General features: G+C 41.9%; 1 protein-coding gene across 1 annotated transcript in view; it reads right to left on the bottom strand.

The window, feature by feature from the left end:
- Positions 1-23,302, bottom strand: part of ATP8A2 (ATPase phospholipid transporting 8A2) — a 1,219,142-nt gene that overhangs the window by 878,955 nt on the left and 316,885 nt on the right. The window contains exon 21 of the mRNA XM_029602569.1: positions 1,997-2,081. Within this exon, the coding sequence (XP_029458429.1) occupies positions 1,997-2,081 (85 nt within the window). The remainder of the gene's footprint in view (positions 1-1,996; positions 2,082-23,302) is intronic.

A 23,302-nucleotide genomic window follows, 5' to 3' on the forward strand; every position in this document is an offset into this window, starting at 1 on the left:
TTAGAGGTGAAATTCTTCTAATTTCAAAGGAAGAGCAGGATCTGGGGGTAATTGTACCTGATGATCTTAAGGTGGCCAAACAGAAAGATGGTTGGCTGCATAGGGAGAGGAATGATCAGCAGAAAAATGGGAAGCGATATTGCCCCTGTATAGGTCCATGGTGAGACCTCACTTGGAATACTGCATACAATTCTGGAGACCCCACCTCCAAAAGGATATAAACAGGACAGTGGCTACTAAAATGGTCCATGGTCTTTGTTCTAAAACATATGGAGATAGACTTAAAGATCTAAACATGTACAGTCTGGAGGAAAGGCGAGATACGGAAGATAAGAACATAAGAACATAAGAAATTGCCATGCTGGGTTAGACCAAGGCCCATCAAGCCCAGCATCCTGTTTCCAACAGAGGCCAAAACCAGGCCACAAGAACCTGGCAATTACCCAAACAGAGACATTCAAATATCTTAAAGGTTTCCATGCATCAGAGGTGATCCTCTTTCAATGTGATGAGATTGAAAGGGGGGTAGACTCAGGAGTAATATTAGGAAATATTTCTTTACAGAGAGGGTGGTGGATGCATGGAACAGCCTCCCAGTGAAGGTGGTGGAGACATAAAATAGTATCTGAATTCAAGAAAGCATGGGATCAATAAAGGGGGTCTCTAAGGAAGTGATGGGAATTGTAATGCTAAATTAATTGGACAGATGGGCAGACTAGTTGGGCCATAAGGTCTTTTTCTGCCATCATGTTTCTATTTATTTATTTAAAATTGCTTAGAACCCCACTTATCGCAACAACAGTCAGACTAGGCAAGCAATATAATACATAAACATTAAAAGACAAAGTACAAACATAATAAAGTAAAAACATGAACATTCCCTCAATAAATTGTTACTGTGGGGTATCTTTTAATTTCAGATATTATATAAACCCTAAATATATTCTTTCTAGATAAGCTTTGAAGAGCTACAAAACAGTTCTAAAAATCAAGTACAGAGAATATGTTTGAAGGTTTTCATTGTAACCCGCTTTGATGTCCAAAGCAAAGGGCAGAAAATCAAATTTCAAAAATAAAAAAAATAAGAGTTCAAATTCCCCTTCTTTATTAGAGATGTGCTTCGTTTTTTTCTGCCGGGTCGTTTTTTGACTCGGATACCTCGTGGTAAATTTCGGGTTTTCTCGTTTTGTTTTTTTAAAAAACGAAACGAGGAAACCCGAAACCGGGCCGAAAAACGAAACGGCAAAAAAAGCTTAAAAAAACCCCACCCCAAACATTTAAAATTTGTTTTCTAAATACAAACTACCCCCCCCCCATCCCGATCCCTCCCCAAGACTTACTAAGTAGTACATCCCTGGTGGTCCAGCGCGGTCCCCGGCTTCCATTTGCCCTCCGTGCCCGGTGTAGTGCAAGCCCTGCGCCTCAAAATGGTGCCGAATAGCCTGAACTACCATGTCACAGGGGCTTTCGGCGCTATTGGTCAGCCCCTGTCACATGGCCATCGGCGCCATCTTGTGCTCCTATCATGTGACAGGAGCACAAGCTGACCAATAGCGCCGAAAGCCCTGTGACATGGTAGTTAGGGCTATTCGGCACCATTTTGAGGTGCAGGGCTTGCACTACACCGGGCACGGAGGGCAAATGGAAGCCGGGACCCCGCTGGACCACCAGGGATCTTCGTAAGTCTTAGGGAGGGATCGGGATCGGGGGGGGGGTGTATTATAGCTAATTTAAATGTTTGGGGTGGTTTTTTATTTAAAAAAAAATTTGTGCCCCTCTCCCCAGGCAAACCCGAAAACCGAATTTTCCCCGAAATTCGGGGAAAATTCATTTCGGGTTTCGGGGACAACGAAACAGCAACGAAGTAGGAAATTTCGTTCAATTTCCTACTTTGGGCGAAAAACGATACACATCTCTATTCTTTATGTGTAGTACATAGTGCTGTTTATTTTACACAGCTTGTGAACACAGTATACAATTACAGTCACCCACATACCTTCAGAGGCAAATAGTTCAAGATGGATTAACGTTTCCTCCATGTACTGTGAGCTTTCAGACAATCTCTCAAAAATCACATTATCCTAACAGAAAGTAAAATAAAATTGCATGAGAATTATACATAAATCTGTGAATTTATATAAAAACTTTCCAAAGGAGCTTGTCATAGTAGCTACAAATGCAAGTCCTTCAGGTAGGGTATCTTGATTAATCATAATGATTATTGACCAAGGACAGATATAGGATTTTCCAATAGACTCTGCTGTATTAGACATGCCCAGGGTTACATTATAGGTATCAAGTTTATCCCTCTGCCCTGCATCCAAATATGCATTCAACGTGTCTTTTAAGATTATGGGCCTCATTTACCAATATCGCATTGGTAAATGAGGCCGCGAACAGAACAGTGGTCTCTTGTGAAGATTTGATGACCTTCGGAGTGAGGAAACTCACTCCAAGAAGAGATTTGGGCAACGTTCTCTCAACCTAGCTTGATGGACACTCTACCTGGGCAACAACAAGCTAGGTTGAGAGAACATTGTCCAAATCTCATCTTGGAGTGAGTTTCCCCACTCCGAAGGTCATCAAATCTTCACAAGAGACCACTGTTCTGTTCGTACGTCTCATGTTGAATGTGAAAGTGGCCCCCAACCCCCTACGCTCATAACTAATCCCCACCTCGAGTTACTAGGTGGGCCTACCAAGGGGATACAAATACCTGTCTAGGGAGTAGGATCTATAGCAAGGCTCTCTCTCTCGCTCTCTCTCTCGCTCTCTCTCTCTCTCCCCAAATTCCGGGACCTAAAAAGAATCATACAACATGTTGCTTGCAGCACCTAAGAGCGGACACTTTCGTGCAGTGCGATGATTCTTTGGTTGGTTTTATCGTGCACCACGAAGCTATTTCGCGATTTGCGAACACATTTGCGCAAATCGCGAAAACATCGCCGCACGCGATGTTTCCCCACTGCACGAAAAAAGCATCATTTGCATGGGACACGCCCCTTAATGCGTTACCAATGCGATATTGGTAAATGATGCCCTAAGTTTGAAAACCAATTCAGTTGTGAGAAAAAAATTTTGAATGCACTATCTACAAATTGGAAAAACAGCATAGCTCTCAAAAGTACAACTTTCACCTCTTCCTTTCAAAATCATTCTACATGCAATGCAAAAACAGTAAGATTAATTTTGCCTTTTTAAATTCATTGGAAATCAATTACAAACTCATGTGATGAATAAAATTAGAACAGTGGTGCCCCCTCTATTTCCTACAAACTTAAAATTGCAAAGAAGAAAAAACGGAGGGGAGGGATACAAAATTATTTTCCTCCTTCCTATTTTTAAAAAGTGTTCCTGCAAGGTTAGCCTGAGGCTCCAGTTTGAGCTCTATCAAGCATCAGCATCTCTTGCACATCTCAGCTACTCCTCAATGATGTGTCTTGAGGCTTGATCACACTGAGGTATGTCTGAGTCCCTGGCATTTTCTAAGACACTAGTTACTTCATTAACTAAAGGGCTAGGGCACTGTAAATGTATATTTTTACAGCAAGTGGCAGATGTTGATCTTCTAAATAAGAACTGTATTGCTCTTGCCACAGGTAAGCAAGATTGCAGAGGCAGGAGATAACCACAATAATTTACCCAAGGAAAGAAAATAGTAAGGGGCCCATAACAATGGGAAAAAACTGAATGTTTTTGACAATTTTTAGGAGCCTGAGCATTTCGTTTGCCATGGGATCTGATACAATTCTTGATGAACTTTTAGCTATGGGTGCTTAAATGCAATTGTAAATAGTACTGATAATTATTTTTAAGACTGGACAATGTTGATCTAAGCTAAATTTACTGTTCTTAAGGAAAGCTGTGCAATTCATGGTCTAAGGGTCTAATCTTGTAACCCCCAAAGCAACCTTAAATCTATATTTTTTTTTATAGATTTAGAGCATCTTTCAATACTTTGTAAAGGGTCAGTAAATCGATCACATTTGTCCTTTGCAGTGGTTTTTTGTTTTTAAGAATAAAATTACCAGTGGAGCCCAGGTCACCTATGCAATCTTATAATTCCTTCCACATAATTTCTAAAATATAATTCTTATTTTAAAAAGATAAATTATTAATATATTTTGAATCTAAATAAAATGCTTTATAACATTTTCCTTTTCAGGCATTCTGGAGCCTATAGATCTACTTTCCAAAAGGGAAAGAAAGGCTATAACTGTTAGTATGCAATCAGATAGAAATTTTAAAAAATAATGCAACAGTGACCCAAAATGAAGCAAGAGATCTGATTTATTCTGCAGATGTTTAAATTTTTGCTTCATTTTCTTTCTTTAATTATAGCAAATCCTGCACAACATTTGAACAGTAAGATGCTAAAATACAGAACTCTGTACAGAAATTCTAAAGTATAAGAAAGCTTTATTGCATCAAAGGTCTATTGACTAACAGACTTTTCCTTATTGGTACTCATCTACAAAACAAATAAAAAATGTAGCTGCAAGCATATAGAAACAATAATACATCAAACAAGACTGAATGCAGCAACTATATTACTGAAAATAAGAACTTAAAGGTGAATTTTAAAAGCCCAACGCATGCATTGATTAGGAGATGTGCGAATGTTAAGTTGGCGTGCGCCAAGTGGATTTTAAAAGCCACCTGGATACTAGAGATGTGAATCGGAACCGGAATTGGTTCTGATTCTGGTTCCGATTCACATCGTGATTTTTGTTTCGTCCGGCCCGATCGGGTTTTTTTTTTTATCGGCTGCACCCGAGCCAATAAACAAAAAACCCACCTCGACCTTTTAAAACTAATCCCTTAGCTTCCCCCACCCCCCCAAAACCTTTTTACAGGTACCTGGTGGTCCAGTGGGGGTCCCGGGAGCGATCTCCCGCTCTCGGGCCGTCGGCTGCCACTAATAAAAATGGCGCCGATGGCCCTTTGCCCTTATCATGTGACAGGGTATCCGTGCCATTGGCCGGCCCCTGTCACATGGTAGGAGCACTGGATGGCCCACACCATTTTTAAAGATGGCGCCGGCCATCCAGTGCTCCCGCTATGTGACAGGGGCCGGCCAATGGCACAGATACCCTGTCACATGGTAAGGGCAAAGGGCCATCGGCGCCATTTTGATTAGTGGCAGCTGACGGCCCGAGAGCGGGAGATCGCTCCCGGGACCCCCACTGGACCACCAGGTACCTGTGAAAAGTTTTTGGGGGGGTCGGGAGGGTGGGGGAAGCTAAGGGATTAGTTTCAAAGGGTCGGGGTGGGTTTAGGGATTATTTTTGTATGCCGTTTTTCCTGCCCTCCCCCAAAATGATAAGAGAACCCCATGAACAATATCGTGGGGTTTTCCTATCGGTTTCGGGGAGCCCCCGATTTCTGACAATTTTGAAAATATCGTACGATATTTTCAATCGTCTGAAATACGATTCACATCCCTACTGGATACTGCGTGCACAACAGAAATTTTATTTAAAAGGGGCTTGGGCATACTGGTATTGCTAAAATTTGCACCTAAATACTTGCGCGCGCTGGAGTGCCCTGCCGTGTAACTTTACTTCTGCTATGGATGATGTATAAGTTATAAAACAAAAAGATCTAGGCAGATCAGCAGGGTTTTAAAGGTCAGAGCTAATGGGGGGAAGGAAGGCTATTAAACTAGAGGAATTTGCAAGGCTTATCCCTTAACTGGATGAACTGGGAAAATGGGCAATGCCGTCGGCGCATGTGCCTTTTAAAATCCCCCCACTTATGCAGTAGAAGCGGCATTTGCATGCACAGGCACACATCCACTTAAAATTGTGCGCAGTCAGGCTATTTTATAACATGTGTGCCAATGAATGTGTGCCTGCTTGCTGCTTTGAAAGTTACCATCCTAGAGAATAAGGTCGCCTGTGTGGTTTATTTAAGAAATGTCTCATCAGAAATAAAGCATTGTGTTGTTCTACAGCTTTCAATAAAGGAGAAAAATCAAGCAAGATATAATGGAATAAGTCAAAGGACAACTTTAGACAAAGCATTCCTATGCACAGCAAGCCTTTCTGGAGGTGAACACCCCTGCAATGACAGAATCTGGGAATAGCAGTTTCTTGGTTAGCCCAAATGAATGCAGTGTGTATGATTTGGCTCCCTCAACTTTTGTATTTGTTTAACATGGTTCCTATTTCTCTTCCACCAGTCTTTTTTCAGACTTTAGCTAGAATAGTTAGGGGATTTATTTGGCATATTAAGTTTAGAACACTCCAGTTGTCAAAATTGGATATAAGAGTAGGTTTGCCTAATTTTTGGGATTACTATTTAGCTGTGTTATTTAGTTACGTGGGGCAAAGCTGTACCCCATGCTCCACACAGCATTGGTTGGAGTTTGAGTTGGGTCCAGGTGGGACCCAGCACATGGCTGTTCCTTGGCATCTAGGTGGTGAATGATCATCTTTTGGATTATCCATAGCGGCCAAGAAATGGTGAACATTTTGCTCTAAATAGGGATATGAACTTTTGTCAGGATATACTCCCATCTTATCCTGTTCCAAATTAGCTAGCCTTTGATCCCCGAAGGTGAATGATATCATAGTGCAGTCTTCATTATGGACCTTAGTGGAGCTTTTTGTGAATGGTGCTTTTATTTCTTGGGATGATTTTAGAGAGAAATTTAACTTGCCTGATTTTCCTATATATAGATTTTATTCAGCTAAGAGCCTTTACCCTAAATAGGGAAAATAGGTCAAGGATTTTAAAATCTGCTCCTCAGGTAGAGTCTAGTGAGTTCCCCTAGGGGCAAAGTAAGTTGAATTTATCAGGCTTTTAGGAGGCGATCGGAGGGTCTGAAGCTACTTGTTTTTAAAGCTTGGGAAAAGTAGCTGGGAGTTACCTGTTGTGAGGAAGATTGGGTGGAGGTAGTAGAACATCTCCACACTCCTGCTATCTCAGCTAATATAATGGAACAACAATATTGAATCCTTCAGAGGGCTTACCTAACCCCGGTTAGAATGCATGCCAATAATAAGACAATTTCTGAACTCTGTTGGAGAAAATGTGGGACAATCGGGCATCTCTTTCATGTATTATACACGTGTCTGGTGCTCACCTCCTTTTGGTCAGAGATCCTGCAAGTCATAACAGTAATTATTTCAGTTCAAATTCCAGAGGATCCATGACTATATTTGTTTTTATTTGTCCTGGATATAGTTGAAGGGGACAGAACTTGGACTCCTATTATGAAACTTTGCTTGGTAGGTAGAAGGGTTATTTTGACCAATTAGAGGAGCAGTCAAGCTCCTTTGATTCAAGATTGGTATAAACCCTTGGGGACCATGATGGAATTGGAAATGTTGATGGGAAGTTAGAGGTGCTTATGAACGGGTGAACAAGTTATGGGATCCAGTGTGCAGATTTCTAAGGACCAATCGATATAGAAGCTTGTTCCTTTATATACTATGTAGATTTAGATGTATATTGTATCTCTCATATGATCTCTGTGTTTTGTGGTACAATGACTGTAGGATATGCACTGATTTTGAGGTGGAAGGAACTGGGGGTGGGGGGACTGGGGGAAAGGCTGTTGAAGGGGTTTTATTCTGTTAAGGATTGCTTGCACTTGTGTGCTGAATATTGATGCACATACGTTGTATGCTGGACTGTTACTTTATGTATTTATTTTATTTATTTAAAGTTTTTTATATACCGGTGTTAGTGTGTACATCACATCGGTTTACATTATAACAAAAGCTTGGAAATACATTAAACAGGGAATAATAAGGTATGGGCCGTGTGAACGCATAGAAAGGCATAGAAATACAGAGCAACTGGCAAAGGTTCTGAACCTAAGGGGTTAAGGTTCAAAGTATTAAAAACATAATAAGCAAAGTTTAAAAAAAAAAGTGGAATAGCCATGAACAAACAGCCTCAGTAGCATAAGGACCAATTTCCTGCATGGGTTTTGGACTGTTGAGGCGGGAATCATGGAAAGAAAATTAACAGGTAAGAAAACTTCTCCTTCCATTTTATCCAGCTACATCAGTCCAGTCCAGTCCAAGCAGGTAGAAAGTACCGAAGACCCACAATTGAGGGAGGGAGGAAGTAAGGGCCGAGGAAGGGAGGAAGTAAGGGTCACTTTGAGAAGACCAGCCTCAAAAGTCACATCCCCCTTAGCTAACACATCCAGACGATAATGTTTTGTAAAAGAATGTGAGGAGGACCAAATAGCCATCTTGCAAATGTCCTGTGCCCAAGACAAAGACTGTGCTCTAGCAGAATAGGAACAAATAAACTCTGGGGCCTGCTGGCCCCTAAGCAGATAAGCCAAAGAAATAGCATCTCTAATCCAATGGGCTAAGGTTGCCTTAGAGGACGGATGCCTCATCTTTGCACAGATCTCTAAACAACACAACGGTTTCTGATATTTATGGAAGAATTAGTCACTTCCAAGTATCTAATGAGACCTGGCACTCATCCCTAGAAAAGCCTTTTAAAGTGATAGACTGATTCATGTGAAATGATGAAAACAGCTTCAACAAAAAAAGAAGGAATGGGTCAAATAGACACCAAAGTAGAATCAATAATGTCCCTGCAAGACAAAGCCTGAATATCTGAGACACAGGGCCGGATTTTAAAAGCCCTGCGCGCGTAAATCCGGCCAGATTTACGCGCACAGGGCACTCGCGCGCCTATTTTGCATAGGCCGCCGGTGCGCGTAAGTCCCGGGGCTTCATAAAAGGGGCGGGAGGGGGGCGTGTCCTGGGCGTGCCTGGGAGTCAGGGGGCAGTTCGGAGCGGGACCGGGGGTGTGGCACCGGCCCGGGGGCGTGGTTGAGGCCTCCGGACCAGCCCCCGGGTCGGGTGATGGCGCGCCAGCAGCCTGCTGGCAGGCGTAAATCTGCCAACAAAGGTGGGGGGGTTTAGATAGGCTGGGGGGGTGGGTTAGGTAGGGGAAGGGAGGGGAAGGTGAGGGGAGGCGGAAGGAAAGTTCCCTCTGAGGCCGCTCCGATTTCAGAGCGGCCTTGGAGGGAACAAGCAGCGTGTGCCGGGCTCGGCTCACGCAGGTTGCACAAATGTGCACCCCCTTGCGCGCGCCGACCCCGGATTTTATAAGATATGTGCGGCTATGCGCGAATCTTATAAAATCCAGCATACTTTTTTTCGTGCCTGGTGCATGAACAAAAGTACGCGCGCGCGTAAATTTATAAAATCTACCCCACAATGAGCAGAGCAAATGGTCACCAAAAACACATTCTTCACGAAAAGATCCTTCAAAGAGATCCGCTTTAGTGGCTCGAAAGGAGAAGAGACCAAAGCATGTAACACTAAATTAAGGTCCGACTGAGAAACCAAAGGTCGGAAAGGAGGTCACAATCTTTTAACACCCCACATGAATCAGACTACAACCAAACAGGTCACAACTGAAACAGCCTGAATTTTGCCCTGTAACAGGAAATATTCACAACCTGCATCGTCAGATAATTTAGGTACACATTCTTCTCCAGACCCACTTAAAGAAAGGTGAAAATAATCAAAGGAGAATAGCCTTTCTTCCTTAACTTTGACTTTCAAGAGCCAAGCCATAGGTTGTATAAGATAAAATGGAGCAGGATCCTCCATAATAATGAACCCCTCCATCAGGAGCCCAAGGGTATTTAATAGAGGCAGAGGAAGCTCGATCTGCAACCAGAAAGGCTTATATCCATTGTGACTAGAATCCAAGAAGGGGTCAATAAACTTGCAACTGTGAAGACTGTCCCTTATTAGGAAAGGGAGGTGCATAATGTAAACCTGGAAGTGATCAATGAAATAGGAGAGCAGACTGCAGAGGTCTCATATTAGCCCTAGCCCAAGGAATCAGATCCAGCAGCTGCCATGGATCCAAGCAATTGAAAATAATCTCCAAACTTCGGATTTGGTAACGCATTGAACCTCTGCGTTTGCCGCTGTACCTTGTTCAACTTCCCTAAGGTCAAAAAGACACACCCTAACTCAGTGTTCAAGTGCAACTCCAAGAACTCTAGGGATTATGAAGGGGAGAGATTGCTCTTTGTGAAATTGATTGCCCAATCTGAGTTTTCTAAAACTAGTTCGTGCCTGAACCCCTTCCTAAAAAGACTTTGTTCTGATCTACCAATTGTCCAGATAGGGATAAGGCAACTCCCCCTCTCACCATGAAGAGGCCATCGCCGCCCCCATCATTACTTTAGGAAGATCTCAGAGCTGTTGCCAAACCAAAGGGAAGTGCCCTGAACTGAAAGCGTTCCTGCAGTATATAAAAATGGAGATACTTCTGATTGTCCTGTCTAATAGGAATATGAAAATACATTTCCAACAGGTCCAATAAAGAAAGGAATTTGCATTGCCTCATCGCCATCAGCACGGAATTAAGGGTTTCAATTCAGAAATGATAGATGTTGAAATTGCTGTTGACTTTCTTGAGATCAAGGATAGGCCTGTAAGACCTGTCTTTTTTGGGAAACACAAAATAAATGGAATACCTGCTGAGACCCCTCTCCTCCAAGGGAACCAGAAACACTGCCTGCAATTGCTGAAGTCAGAAAAAAGTCTCATACGCTGCCCTTTGCTTGATGACTGAGGTACAGGGGAAAACCATAAAGGTGTTGGGAATGGGTGCACACAATTTAAGAGCATAACCGCAGCAAACTATCTCTATATCTGAGGTTATTTAGGTCCATTCCTGGTAAAAGCACTGCAAGCGGCCCCCTACCAGAGTGAACCTGCCAAGCCTCACTGAGAAGAGTGACTGGCTCTTGAGGAAAGAGTAGACTCAGACCTAGGTTTCCTGAGGTTTCCTGAAGGTATGAAAGGACTGACTCTTTAATTTAGAAGCTTGAAAACCCCAAAAGGAATAGGAGGAGGACTACCTAACTGGCCTATATCTCCTTGATTCCCAAAATTGTCCTTGACTCCTTTGGACCTGAAGAAATTCTGAGGCTTATCTTCAGGAAGCTTCTGAGATCTTGGATCCCCCAGGTTCTAAACAAGTTGTTCCAGATGTTTTCCAAAGAGAAGCATACCCTTAAAGGGGAAATTTCTGAGGCAAGATTTCAACCAGGAATCTGCTAATGGCCATCACAGAGGAAGCTACAGCTCTGGAGGAGGTGCAAAGGAGATCATAGAGGGCATCTGCTGCAGACTCCATTCTAGCCAACTTTTCGCTCTCAGGGAGCTGCTGAATCTAGAGCAAACGTGTGCGTACTACCATACTGCTATAAATTGAGATTTGGACCATTAGAACAGAGTCAGAAAAGACATTTTAAAGGACGCTCTATAACCCTGGCGAGAAAATGGTGCAACCCTTGACCGAGATTGCAATCTTTCTGGTGACTGCCATAACCAGCGTTTTCACCTGAGGCATCTGAAAAAGCTGCTGCACCACATCATGAGAAAGAAGTTATAACTTGAGGAGGTTCTTCATCCCTTAAATCTACTCTCATGGGCCTCCCAGTCCACTAATACCATCTTCTCAAATTCAGAATGAAGAGGAAAAGCCCTAGATGACTTTTGGACCCCTTTAATAATAGGCTCCACAATCCGGAAGCAAGATACCACCTGGTCAAGTCAAGGATGCCATTTCTTCCCCGCAAAAGAGAAGAATTACTACATCATTTCCCCTATCCGATGAAATCTCTCTTTCCTCTGTTGAGGCCTAACAGAGCCTGCTTGATAATCAGGTTCTCCCAGAGGGATGTTGAATACAGGGGAAGGCAGATCCACTACATCTTGTGGGAAACTGAACCACCAACGTGACTAGAAGAAAGCTTACATGAGTACTTTCACTTTGCATCAGACCTCTATATAGGACAGAAAGTCTGATGCAGAAAGTGAAAGAATTCCGGGGAAAGCTCCTCCTGTATAGAAGAGTGACAAATCAAGCTTGCTGTAAGACTTTTCCACTAGAGCAAGCACTGGAGGATCCCCAAATTCCCCCTCTGTCCCCTTTCTGCATCAAAGGCTCCTATCAGTCCATGCGCCAAGGCACTTTCTGAGAAGTCCCACAAAGAAGCAAGTCATCCCCGCAGTGAGAGGCAAGTCATCCCAGTACTCCCCTGAAGTTCTTGCTAAATGGCCTGCACAGCATCGCTGTTCAGAATCAGCTCACACTGCCACAGTTCTTTTTTTTTTTTTTTTTCCAACTTCTTAAACAGGCAGGCAGAAAGGGGAAAGCAGGCAGGAGATAAAGAGGAATGAAAAAGTGGGGGCAAGTTGGAGGAGCCTCTCCATAGCAACTATAGCAGAAGAAAAACTCCTGACTTTTTTCTTTTTAAGTCAGGAGAAGGCCCTGAGACTGGAAGCTTTCAAAGTGAGCTCACTCTCCTGGGCGTACCAGTAGCCTGGCCCTCAGCTAAGTCAGAGCTCTCCTGGAAATAGTGCTGCATCAACAGTGACTCCTACCATTTGCTGAAGGCAGAAAATATTGGAGTTTTTCTGTGCTGCACCACCTATAAATATTAATAATGTCATGGAGAAACTCTCTATGCACTGCCTCCATCTGCTGGTAGGAGGACACAACCCACCTATTTGCATTGGACTGGTATAACAGGATGAAATGGAATAAGCTCATTTATCACTCTATTTGAATAATTTACTGTGTACAATTCTGGTCGCTGCATCTCAAAAAAGATATAGTTGCTATGGAGAAGGTATAGAGAAAGGTGACCAAAATGATAAAGGGGTTGGAACTTCTCCCCTATTAGGAAAGGCTGAAGAGGTTAGGGCTGTTCAGCTTGGAGAAGAGACTGCTGAGGGGGGATATGATAGAGGTCTTTAAAATCATGAGAGGTCTGGAATGGGTAAATGTGAATTGGTTATTTACTCTTTCAGATAATAGAAGGACTAGGGGGCACTCTATAAAATTAGCATGTAGCACATTTAAAACTAATCAGAGAAAATTGTTTTTCACTCAATGCACAATTAAACTCTGGAATTTGTTGCCAGGGGATGTGGTTAGTGCAGTTAGTGTAGCTGGGTTTAAAAAAGGTTTGGATAAGTTCTTGGAGGAGAAGTCCATTACCTGCTATTAATCAAGTTGACTTAGAAAATAGCCAGTGCTATTGCTAGCATCAGTAACATGGGATAGACTTAGGTTTTGGATACTTGCCAAGTACTTGTGACTTGGATTGGCCACTGTTGGAAACAGGATGCTGGGCTTGATGGACCTTGGTCAGACCCAGTATGGCGATTTCTTATGTTCTTACAAACAAAATTAAGTGCAGCCACAATCACTCAATTTAACATGTTTTCACCCAGACTAAATTTTCAGGGATTAGTGGCTTAATTAGTGCATGCACTAATGCAAATTAACACATACACTACTTAGTGAATCAGCTTTTAAAAGGGAAAGAGATAAGTGAAAATATAATAGCTGAAAAACACTTTAAAAGTGACTTATTTGCCAGTGAATTTATACCCTGTAAAAAGGGCAAAATGACACAGCACAGGCAGATTTATGATGGTTGCTCACATTGGCATGCAGAAAAAGATAACAGTTCCAAATAAGCTGCAACATAAATTTTTTTTAAGAAAACAGACACAAATAATGTCAGTGTTAACAAAAATAAGGCTTTCAACTTGCTGATTCTGAGCACTAAATCATTTCAAAGGTCTGAATAATTATACCCTAACAAGCATCTTTCTGATAAGCCATTGGCTTATCAGTATCTGACTTTCATACTGATAAACTAAGAAATAAGTTCTGCTCCTTTCTAACTACTGCAAGACTTTGCATTGAAACATCAGAAAATAATTCAACACTATCTCTCTTTATATAACTTATGCATTACTCCATAAGGCCTTTTCAATATGAATTTGTCTTTGCTTTTGCTCTTCTGAGAGGGAGATTGGCCTCATTCTTCTTCATTTCTGGTGACTGCTCTGGTTGATCCTCCCTCCACAGAATCACATGTCACAATGGGGCTAGAAGGGGAAATAGCAATTAAGCAATCATTGTTAACAGACTTCAGGCATAGTACAAAGCATAACACAGAACATGTAAGGCAAGACTGCAGGCAGCACATACAACTCCAAGGCCCTCAATTCCACTCCAAGGTATACCCCAGTGCACGTATGCATCGATTGGTGGAAACCATTGAATGGATGAATCAGGCAGCCTAGACTGAACAAAAGCCATAGCATAACAAAAGCAAAGAAAAGTGCTGAAAATGAGCATGCAAAAGGCAATTTTCAAAGCCATTTCACCAGGTATATTGTCAGTCTGAAAATTGCCCTCACTCAATCTGGGTACAAGTACATGCAGGATTTCAAAGCACATGTACTTGTAGACAGATTGAGGGGAGGCATTTCCTGGCACATTTTGAACAAAATCAGGAAAGAACACACATATATTGGGCCTGATTTATTAAGCATAGACAAAGAATGGGAGAAAAGCTTTTGTATATGAGGCCCATATATTGTATTTCCAAATGTTAGGAGTGAATGCTCAAAAAATTACACATGTAAAAATTAGCATATATACACATAAATAGGCTGTACAAGTATAATTGGTATTTTATAAATATTGAAAGAGCTGGCATACTTTAGGTTTCGCACACGTGCAAAGAGAAGGGGGTCTAGAGCAGGGCTAACAATTCCACACGTAAGTTGCTATTTTATAAGAGATTTACGCGCATACATTTGGCAACTTAGTTTTACACCTGCTAATTATCTTGCATAACTGAAATCAGACTTGTTTATTGGGTTCTATTAGCTGGGTTGAAGGTCTGAGTGAACTGGGGGAATTCAGGCTGAAGAACTAGGAGGGTCTCAATGACCTGGAGAAGGACTGGGTGAACTGGTGAAGGAATCAAAAAACTGTTAATTTCAACTATGCGTGCAAGTTTTAAAATATACCAGCCTAGGCGCATAAATCAGGTTTTATGCGTGGAAGTCCTACTTTATTTTTGTGCATAAAACATACATGCACATATTTTTTAAAATGGTAGGAAATGTACGAGCGTTCGACACATTGAAATACTCATTTTCAATGCAATGCATGTATTTGTATATATGCATACATACTCACATATGTTACAGAGTTGATGTGTGTATTTTATAATATGCACATACCTGATATGTGCAGGTTATAAAATACTATCGTAGATCTCTGAACAGCTGCACAGAATTGTTTTAAAGTTATCCTCTATCACCCTGATTTTCAAAAGCTTTTACATGCTTAAAACTGGGTATAGCATATTTGTTTTTAATGATTGATTTGTACTGTATTTTTTTTATATGTATGTTATACCGTAACTCGCCTTGGATTATTGTATATGATGTGGTGGGATATAAAATGTTTTAAATAAGTAATAAATAAAAAAATGTACTTTACTTGTGGAAATGGGCTTTGGAAAATTGCTACAATATAGGCCATTGACTTGTCAATAGGTTTTACCTGTGTTATGTGCACTTAAGGCAGGTAAATGGCTTTTTAAAATTGCTACGACAGTATGTTACATTTACATGCATAACTCCTTTGAAAATTCACCTGTAAGCATGTTATTTTCCATATAAATTTTACCTGTAGAAATAGGTGCAAAACTCTGCACGTATTTGCTAGCAGTGGCAATTTTTAAAGAGAAAGCATTCATATGCTTTCCCTTTTAAAATTAGGTACAAAATTACACCCATGGATTTTGTAGCTAGAGAGCAAGTATGAAAAATATACCTACAAACTCTCATTACATTAGCAAAAGTAGAATCCAAATAAGAGAAGAGACAGACTATATATATTGAAGGACAGGGCAACATGTAGCAATTATACAAACAATACTCATTGTACATTCTATTCATTTCATATGGTACACTTTGAATACTGTGTGCAGTGTGCATCAACTAATCTCATGTACAAAGAAGAAAAATGATAAAGGGTATAGAATGGCTCCTTTGCTTAACAGATTAGGACTCTTCAACTTGGAGAAGAGACAACTGAAAGGGAATATGTCTATAAAATCATGAGAGTCATGAAACAAATAAATAAGGAATGTTATTCAATCTTTCAAATAAACAGGGTCATTCACTAAGACATGGTATTTTTCCCTGAGGGGGGCAGGGAGAGGGACTGAGTAGACCCTTTTAGTATAGGCTGCAGGTGCATCGGGACGAACATCAACGTCCCGAAGCACCTGCGAGAAATTAGCTATAACTCCTGAGTTGTAGCAAATTTCAAAGCGATTTGCATCGATTGGGCTACTAATGAGCTCATTAGCATGCATTTGCCAATGGGTTCATTTAAATATGTGCTGTGCCAGGCCTGGAATAACATGAGATATTTCAAATATCTTGCATTATTTATTTATTTTTTTATTTCATTTGCTTTATATTCAGCTTTTCAGCAACTTCAAAGAGGATAACATTCAGGTACTGTAGATATTTCTCTAACCCCAGAGTGCTTACAATCTAAGATTTGTACTTGAGGCAATGGAGGGTAAAGTGTCTTGCCCAAGGTTACAAGGAGCTGCTCTAACCACTAGGCCAGTGCTTCTTAACCCAGTTAGATTTTCAGAATATCCGCAATGAATATATATGAGATAGATTTGGGCATATTGGAAGCAGTGCATGCAAATCTATCTCATATATATTCATCATTGTGGATGTTCTGAAAATCTGACTGGCTAAGTGTGCCTCCAGGACTGGGTTGAGAAGCACTTCACTAGCTACTCCTCCAGCGACCCAGATTAGTCATTGTCAGAGATAGGATGGTGAGTTTGATGGGCCATTGATGTAACCCAATAAGGCATTTTTTTTTGTTCTTTAGTTCTTATCTAATTGCTCCAAAAACAGGATCTAAAGTTTGACAAAGCATGGACACAGGCACAAATGAGAGAAGTGTGAGCAACAGGTGTGCAGTATAAATGAAGTTGAAATGCAGCATGCACACACAAAAAACAGAATTATAACTGCAATACCAGCATGACAGATATACGCAGACAGCACATTTAAGCAAAATTGTAATCATACACAATGTTCCATGAAATAAAACGATAGCAAGAAAAATCATGCTCTGGGTGGTTGTAGCACAGCTCACCTCTATACCCCTGTGACCATCAGGGTTTTCTTCCAACTACCAGGACACCGTAGAGCCAACAAACCCCTTCTCATATCCCAGAGGAAGAGTACCTTGCTCTAGCTCTTGGAACATGAAGATTGTGTTTATTGTCACTGGCCAGTCTGAAAGACAAAAGAAAATACAAATATTAGATGACAAATTAGCTATGGCGAAAGGAAAGTGCAAACCCACTATATTTGTTCACTCGCATCCTCCTAGCATATATTGGGCGCATCAACAATGTATTTGAACCCAAAGCTTTCACAAACAGAGTTTTAATATAAACACGATTTTATCATACTGGAGTAGAAATGAGGACCTTCCATCCAGTGTTGCTGCTCGATTCCCAGTATCTGTTGAAGACAAGCTGCCAAATCACTAGTCTAAGTGAACCGTTCTTCAGTGAACTGAGACAGCTGTTGCCAGGAGGAAGAGAAGAGGCACCAAGGGTGTAACAACAGAAGCAGCCAGTGAAGCACTGGGCCATGGCACAAAAGAAGAGAGGTGTGCAAGGAGCAGGAAATGAGGAGAAAGAGCAGGGACTCTTCCAGACAAGCTCCAGAATACTCACTCCCATACAGCCCAACCATCAGAAGGGTCCTCACCCCTGAACAGCCCAGGGCGCCAGTTAGCCTGGCGATAGTCCTGTATGTGACCTGATCCAGATTTTAACTGACAGTTTTTTTTATGATCAGAAATTTATTTAAATGATATTTACATCATTCAATGCGTACAGTATATTAGTGTAAGAAAGAGCCTCTTTTTAAAGAGCAGAAATGAAGATTTGAAAATCAATAAAATAAATTGTTACTGCCTGGCATTTGTTGGTGAATTTCTCCCTTAGAAATTTAAACATGCACCAAATATCCCATACACATATACATGCATGTGTACTGTATATGGATTTCAGAAGGGTAAGTGTTATTACATAGAGATGGTGGTTTCTGTATAACATGGTACTTGAATTTCTAATATCTAAAAACTAAGGACATGCTGTGACAAGTGGTGTGCAAATCTCCTGCACAGGAATGCTTGAGGAGGATAGTAGGGAAAGAGATAACCAGTGAATAAAGCAGAATTGTTTACCTATAACAGTTGTTCTCGGAGGACAAGCAGGATGTCAGTCCTCACACGAGTGATATCATCTGATGGAGCCTGGCATGGAAAACGTATGTCACAGTTTCTAAAACTTCAACTGTGCCTCACTGGACTTGCCCACATATGACATTATACCATGCGTCCATGCGGGGTCCCTTCAATCCTGTATTTAGCAATTAAAACAAAAAACAGGAAGGCGTATCTCTCTCCCCTGCTTTTATGTAGAGCTAACTTACGGGAGACAAATCAATGTGCCAAATGTTTCACTGACTCTTGTACTTTGTCACACGCCTTTTGGGGATGCCCCCGAATCCGATGCTTTGGGGCCACTGCCACAACTTATCTGGAGAAGCTACTGGGTGTCGCTGTTCCCCTCTCGCATGCCGCCCTTTTATTTGGTTGTATGGGCCCTGCTGTGGTTAGGAGGGCGGAATCACATCTCCTCATTCAGAAGGTTTGTTATGTGGGGGAAAAAGCTGATCCTGCTGCATTGGAAGAGCACGGTGGTCCCTACCTACTGGATATGGAGGAACGCTTTCCATAAGTTATTACAAATGGAGAACCTGGCGTCCCGTGTGGCGCCCCTCCGCCGCCGCCGCCAATTCGTGCGGATCTGGACAGTATATATCCAATCGCTCCCCCACAGGACTCGCAGTCAGATCCTAAACGACTAAGGGGGGACTCGCCCCCGGCTGGATGCCCGCGCAGGACTGGAATGTTTGGATGGCCACCTCCTTGATAACCTCTATGACAATCATTTCTCATGCCTGTTATTTGGGGTTTGGGGGGGGTGGGGATGGGGGGCTGGGATGGGTGGGGGTTTTGGGAGTACCATGAGGGGGGAGATAATTGTAACTGAGCTACATACCTTCCTGTTTGTCTTTGTGACCTGGGGGGTTTAAGAGTACAGGCCCCCCAGGCAACCTGGTTCATGATGTAATTGTATTCATGCTCAATAAAAAAGTGTTGAATCTAAAACAAAAAACAGTGAAACCAACTCCACAGGGAGGTGGACTGGTTTCATGAGGACTGACATCCTGTTGTCCTGTGTGAACATTGCTTACATGAAAGCAACCCTGCTTTCTCTGAGGACAAGCAGGATGGCAGTCCTCATCAGAGATGTGCTTCGTTTTTTACTACCGGGTCGTTTTTTGAGTCGGACGCTTCAGGGTAAAGTTCGGTGTTCCTCGGTTAATTTTTTTGACAAACGAATAAAAATCTAAGAGAGAAAAAGGAAACCGGCTCAAAAAACGACGCGGGAAAACGAAGCTAAAAAGACCCCACCCCAAGCATTAAAACTTACTATAAAACATTAAATACAACCCCCCCCACCATCCCAATCCCTCCCAAAAACCTACCAACATCCCTGGTGGTGCAGCGGGGTCCCGCGAGCGATTTGTCCCTCCGTGTCCGGCGTGCCTACCTTGCTCAGAATGGCGCCGATAGCCTCTGAATTACTATGTCACAGGGGCTACCGGCGCCATTGGTCAGCCCCTGTCACATGGCCATCAGCGCCATCTTGTGCTCTTACCATGTGACAGGGGCTGACCAATGGCGCCGGTAGCCCCTGTGACATAGTATGGGCAAAGGTTATTGGCGCCATTTTGATTACTGGCAGCCGATGACGAGATCGCTCCCGGACCCCCGCTGGACCCCCAGGGACTTTTGGCAAGTCTTGGGGGTGTCAGGAGGCCAGCTTTTGGGGGCAGTCCATGAAGTTAGCAAGTAGCACATTTAAGACTAATCGGAGAAAATTCTTTTTCACTCAAGGCACAATTAAGCTCTGGAATTTGTTGCCAGAGGATGTGGTTAGTGCAGTTAGAGTAGCTGGGTTCAGAAAAGGTTTGGATAAGTTCTTGGAGGAGAAGTCCATTAATGGCTATTAATTAAGTTTACTTAGGGAAGAGCCACTGCTATTAATTGCATCAGTAGCATGGGTAATTGCCAAGTTCTTGTGGCCTGGTTTGGCCTCTGTTGGAAACAGGATGCTGGACTTGATGGACCCATGGGCTGACCGAGCATGGCAATTTCTTATGTTCTTCAGCCAAAGTCTCATGGACCAGTGCACTTGGCAGTTTTGGCCTGGATCCCAAGCAGCTTTGAAAGCCCAGAGAAACTTCCTCCCCTGAGGTGCTGGATATAAACAGCAGGGTGGTGGGCATCAATCCTGAAGCCCCTCCTGCATCTGTATCAGATCCAACACCAGCACCAGTGCCAGAGCCTCACTACCAAGCATCTGAAGGGAATCGAACAGAAGCTCAAGGATCAACTGTGCCTGTCTCGGTGCCCTTGATGCCCTGGCATTGAAGCCTTGCAGTACCTTCTCCAAAGCATACTGGATCTTTTTATCCGACTCCTCCTTAAAAATTATGATACCAACATTGACTGGGAAACAGGAAGTATGCCCATATCCTCCTCAGAACTAAGATGTTGATTGGTGGTGAACACCTGGACCAGTGGAAGCTATCACAAATCCATGGCCTGTCTAAAGGATAAGCTGATCTGACCACAGGACAATTTAGAAAGGTTCTCGGCATGAGCTGGACCATCCCCATTTCCAGCAGCAGGCACCAATGGAGACCAATGCCCAGCATTATAAATCTTCAATGTCAGTGTCAAAGAGGTAGAACCCGATGCCTTCTTCAATCAGGAAGAGTCAGCAAATGCCTGCCTCTAGGTTCCCTATTGACTGACAGCATCGAGCGAACTGACAGTCTCCCCACTGCCGATGATGCTATTTCCGCTGATGCAGCTCCGAAGTCCTTCGATGTCGAAGTCGCTGAGGCAAATGGATCAGTCATCTAGTGCTCAAAATTCTTTTCTATGAGTTACAGTTGGGATCGGCATTCTTTTGGAGCACTTGTTACTCCCATGGACATCATGTGATGCCTGCAGGCACAGGATACATCTATCATGGGGGTCTGTGATAGACCTTCACACTGAGGGCATCACTGGAACCTGCTAGAAATGTTCAGCTAAAACAAAAGGGAGGAATAATTAAACTCAATGGCGATGGTAGCTTGATAGCCAGCGAGCATCGATGGCACATTGCCATGGAGTGAGGAAATCAAAAGAAAACTTAAATGGCCAAAACATATTACCTAGGGAATACTACAATTAACAAAATCATGGGACCCCCCACTATGAACGATCTTGTAAATCTGGTAAAAAAAAACAAACCCCAAAAAACCCCAAATGCCCAAAACAGAAGCATGAGGCACAAACCCACGACCAGAGGGCTCTGCAGAAAAAGACGAAAGGGACCCTGCCTATGTGTGGTATAATGGCATGCATGGGCAAGCCAGGTGAGGCACAGTCAAAGTTCTAGAAATTTTGACATAAGTTTTTTCATGCCAGGATCCATCGGATGATGGCACCCATTTGTGAGGATTGCCATCCTGCTTTTGTCTTATGAGAAAAAAGAATGAGTTCAAAATTAGAACCAGAAAGTCTCTGTGGACTTCAGCATATAAATGGGCTTCATGTGGCTTTTTAGGGAAAGTTTGTGCTCTTGGCCCTGAAATATATTTTCAACAACATTTCACTTTGTCTTCATTATCTCTTTTTAAGCTTCCCAACACAATATGTTGTAAAGAATTAGATAAAATGGTCCCTGTCTATCTCTCTGTCCATCCAGGAGTAAAATAAGGCTGCAAACAGACAGGACATCGCCAAATTTGGCTCACTGGAAGAAAATTGGACTATGTCAAACAAGTTAAAAACCCAAAAATATTGGCTCAGTATTGTTGGAGAAGGAACCAAAGATAAAATCCTCATTGCTCTACTAAGGGAGGTGGTTGGAAGCTGTAGGATGTTTGAAACTGCTTCATTCTAAAAACCCCTCCACAGTAGGCTGGCCCAGAACAAGAAAAGTAAAAAAAAAAATTTAAAAAAAATGTGAAGCTGTGCCTCCCACAATTCCACACATGCACATTCCATACAAACATACAGGTCTCTGCGGTAATGCAGACCTCTTATTTTTTTTCTTAAGATTTCTTCATTGAATTAGGCCTTATTTGGATGTCAATGTTCTCAAAACTTTGACACATTCTCTCATTGAAATCATTCTTGACTACTGTAATTCTTTGCTTTATAGTCTCCCCTCTTATCAGACTAGAAGACTTCAAACTATTTTAGAAAGAGCAAACATAATTATGTCTCCCCACTGATGCAGGACTTTCACTGGTTTCCAGTTTCATTGCACATAGTCTTCAAAATAGGATGTCAAGTTTTTAAGGCCCTCCAATGGGGTACACCCATGTATCTTTCTTGTCTCATCACTCCTCATTCTCCCACTCGCACACTTCGGGCGTCCCAACTAGAATTGCTAGTTCTTCCATCACTTCCATCTTGAAAGCACAAGAGAAATTAGCTTTTCCTTTTTGGGACCGAGCCTTTGGAACTCCTTTTCCGCTGACTGTTCAGTTGGAAAAGGACTATCTTAAATTTCAAAAGGCCTTAAAAGCCTTTCTGTCTCAGGTGGTCTGTCAGTCTTGATAGTTCTTATTGTGGTTTTTATTTAATGGTAGTCTTCTTTTAGAATGAATTGTTGACTGACTGTATATATATTATGTTTTGTTTTGCTGTTTTATTAGTTTTATTTTCAATCAATTTTGCTTTTATATGTTTTACTAATTTTGATTTATTATATGTTCAGTTTAACTAGCAAATAAACTTGATTATTATACATTTTATGTGCTTTAGTAAATTATCTCAAGATGGTTATAAATGTACATTACTTTGATTACTTTTTATAAATTGCAATCAAATAAACTAACAATACATTATGTATACACTGCATGTTTTCTGTAAGATACTATAGACATGGTGACACACAATCACATAGAATGGTGCTGTGAGTTTGAAAAAATAAGTATAAATGTGTATAAAGGTTTTCATCCATGCAAAAAACATGTAAAGTACAAGATGTGACTCAGTGCACGAGACAGAAAGGGAGTACCTGAATGTAATCTGCATTGAAGTGCCAAAAAGTGGAATATAAATCAAATAAATAAAAAATAAATTAAGTTAAGCTAGGCTTAAAATAATATATGAAATATGGCATGCATGTTATTTAGATTAATGCAGGTGTTAGCATACGGCAAAGCAGTGTTTGATAGGTAAACAACATAATCCAAGGTGAGGAAAACATCAACAG

The sequence above is a fragment of the Rhinatrema bivittatum genome, chromosome 5, assembly GCF_901001135.1.
Source record: "Rhinatrema bivittatum chromosome 5, aRhiBiv1.1, whole genome shotgun sequence".
NCBI lineage: Eukaryota > Metazoa > Chordata > Amphibia > Gymnophiona > Rhinatrematidae > Rhinatrema > Rhinatrema bivittatum.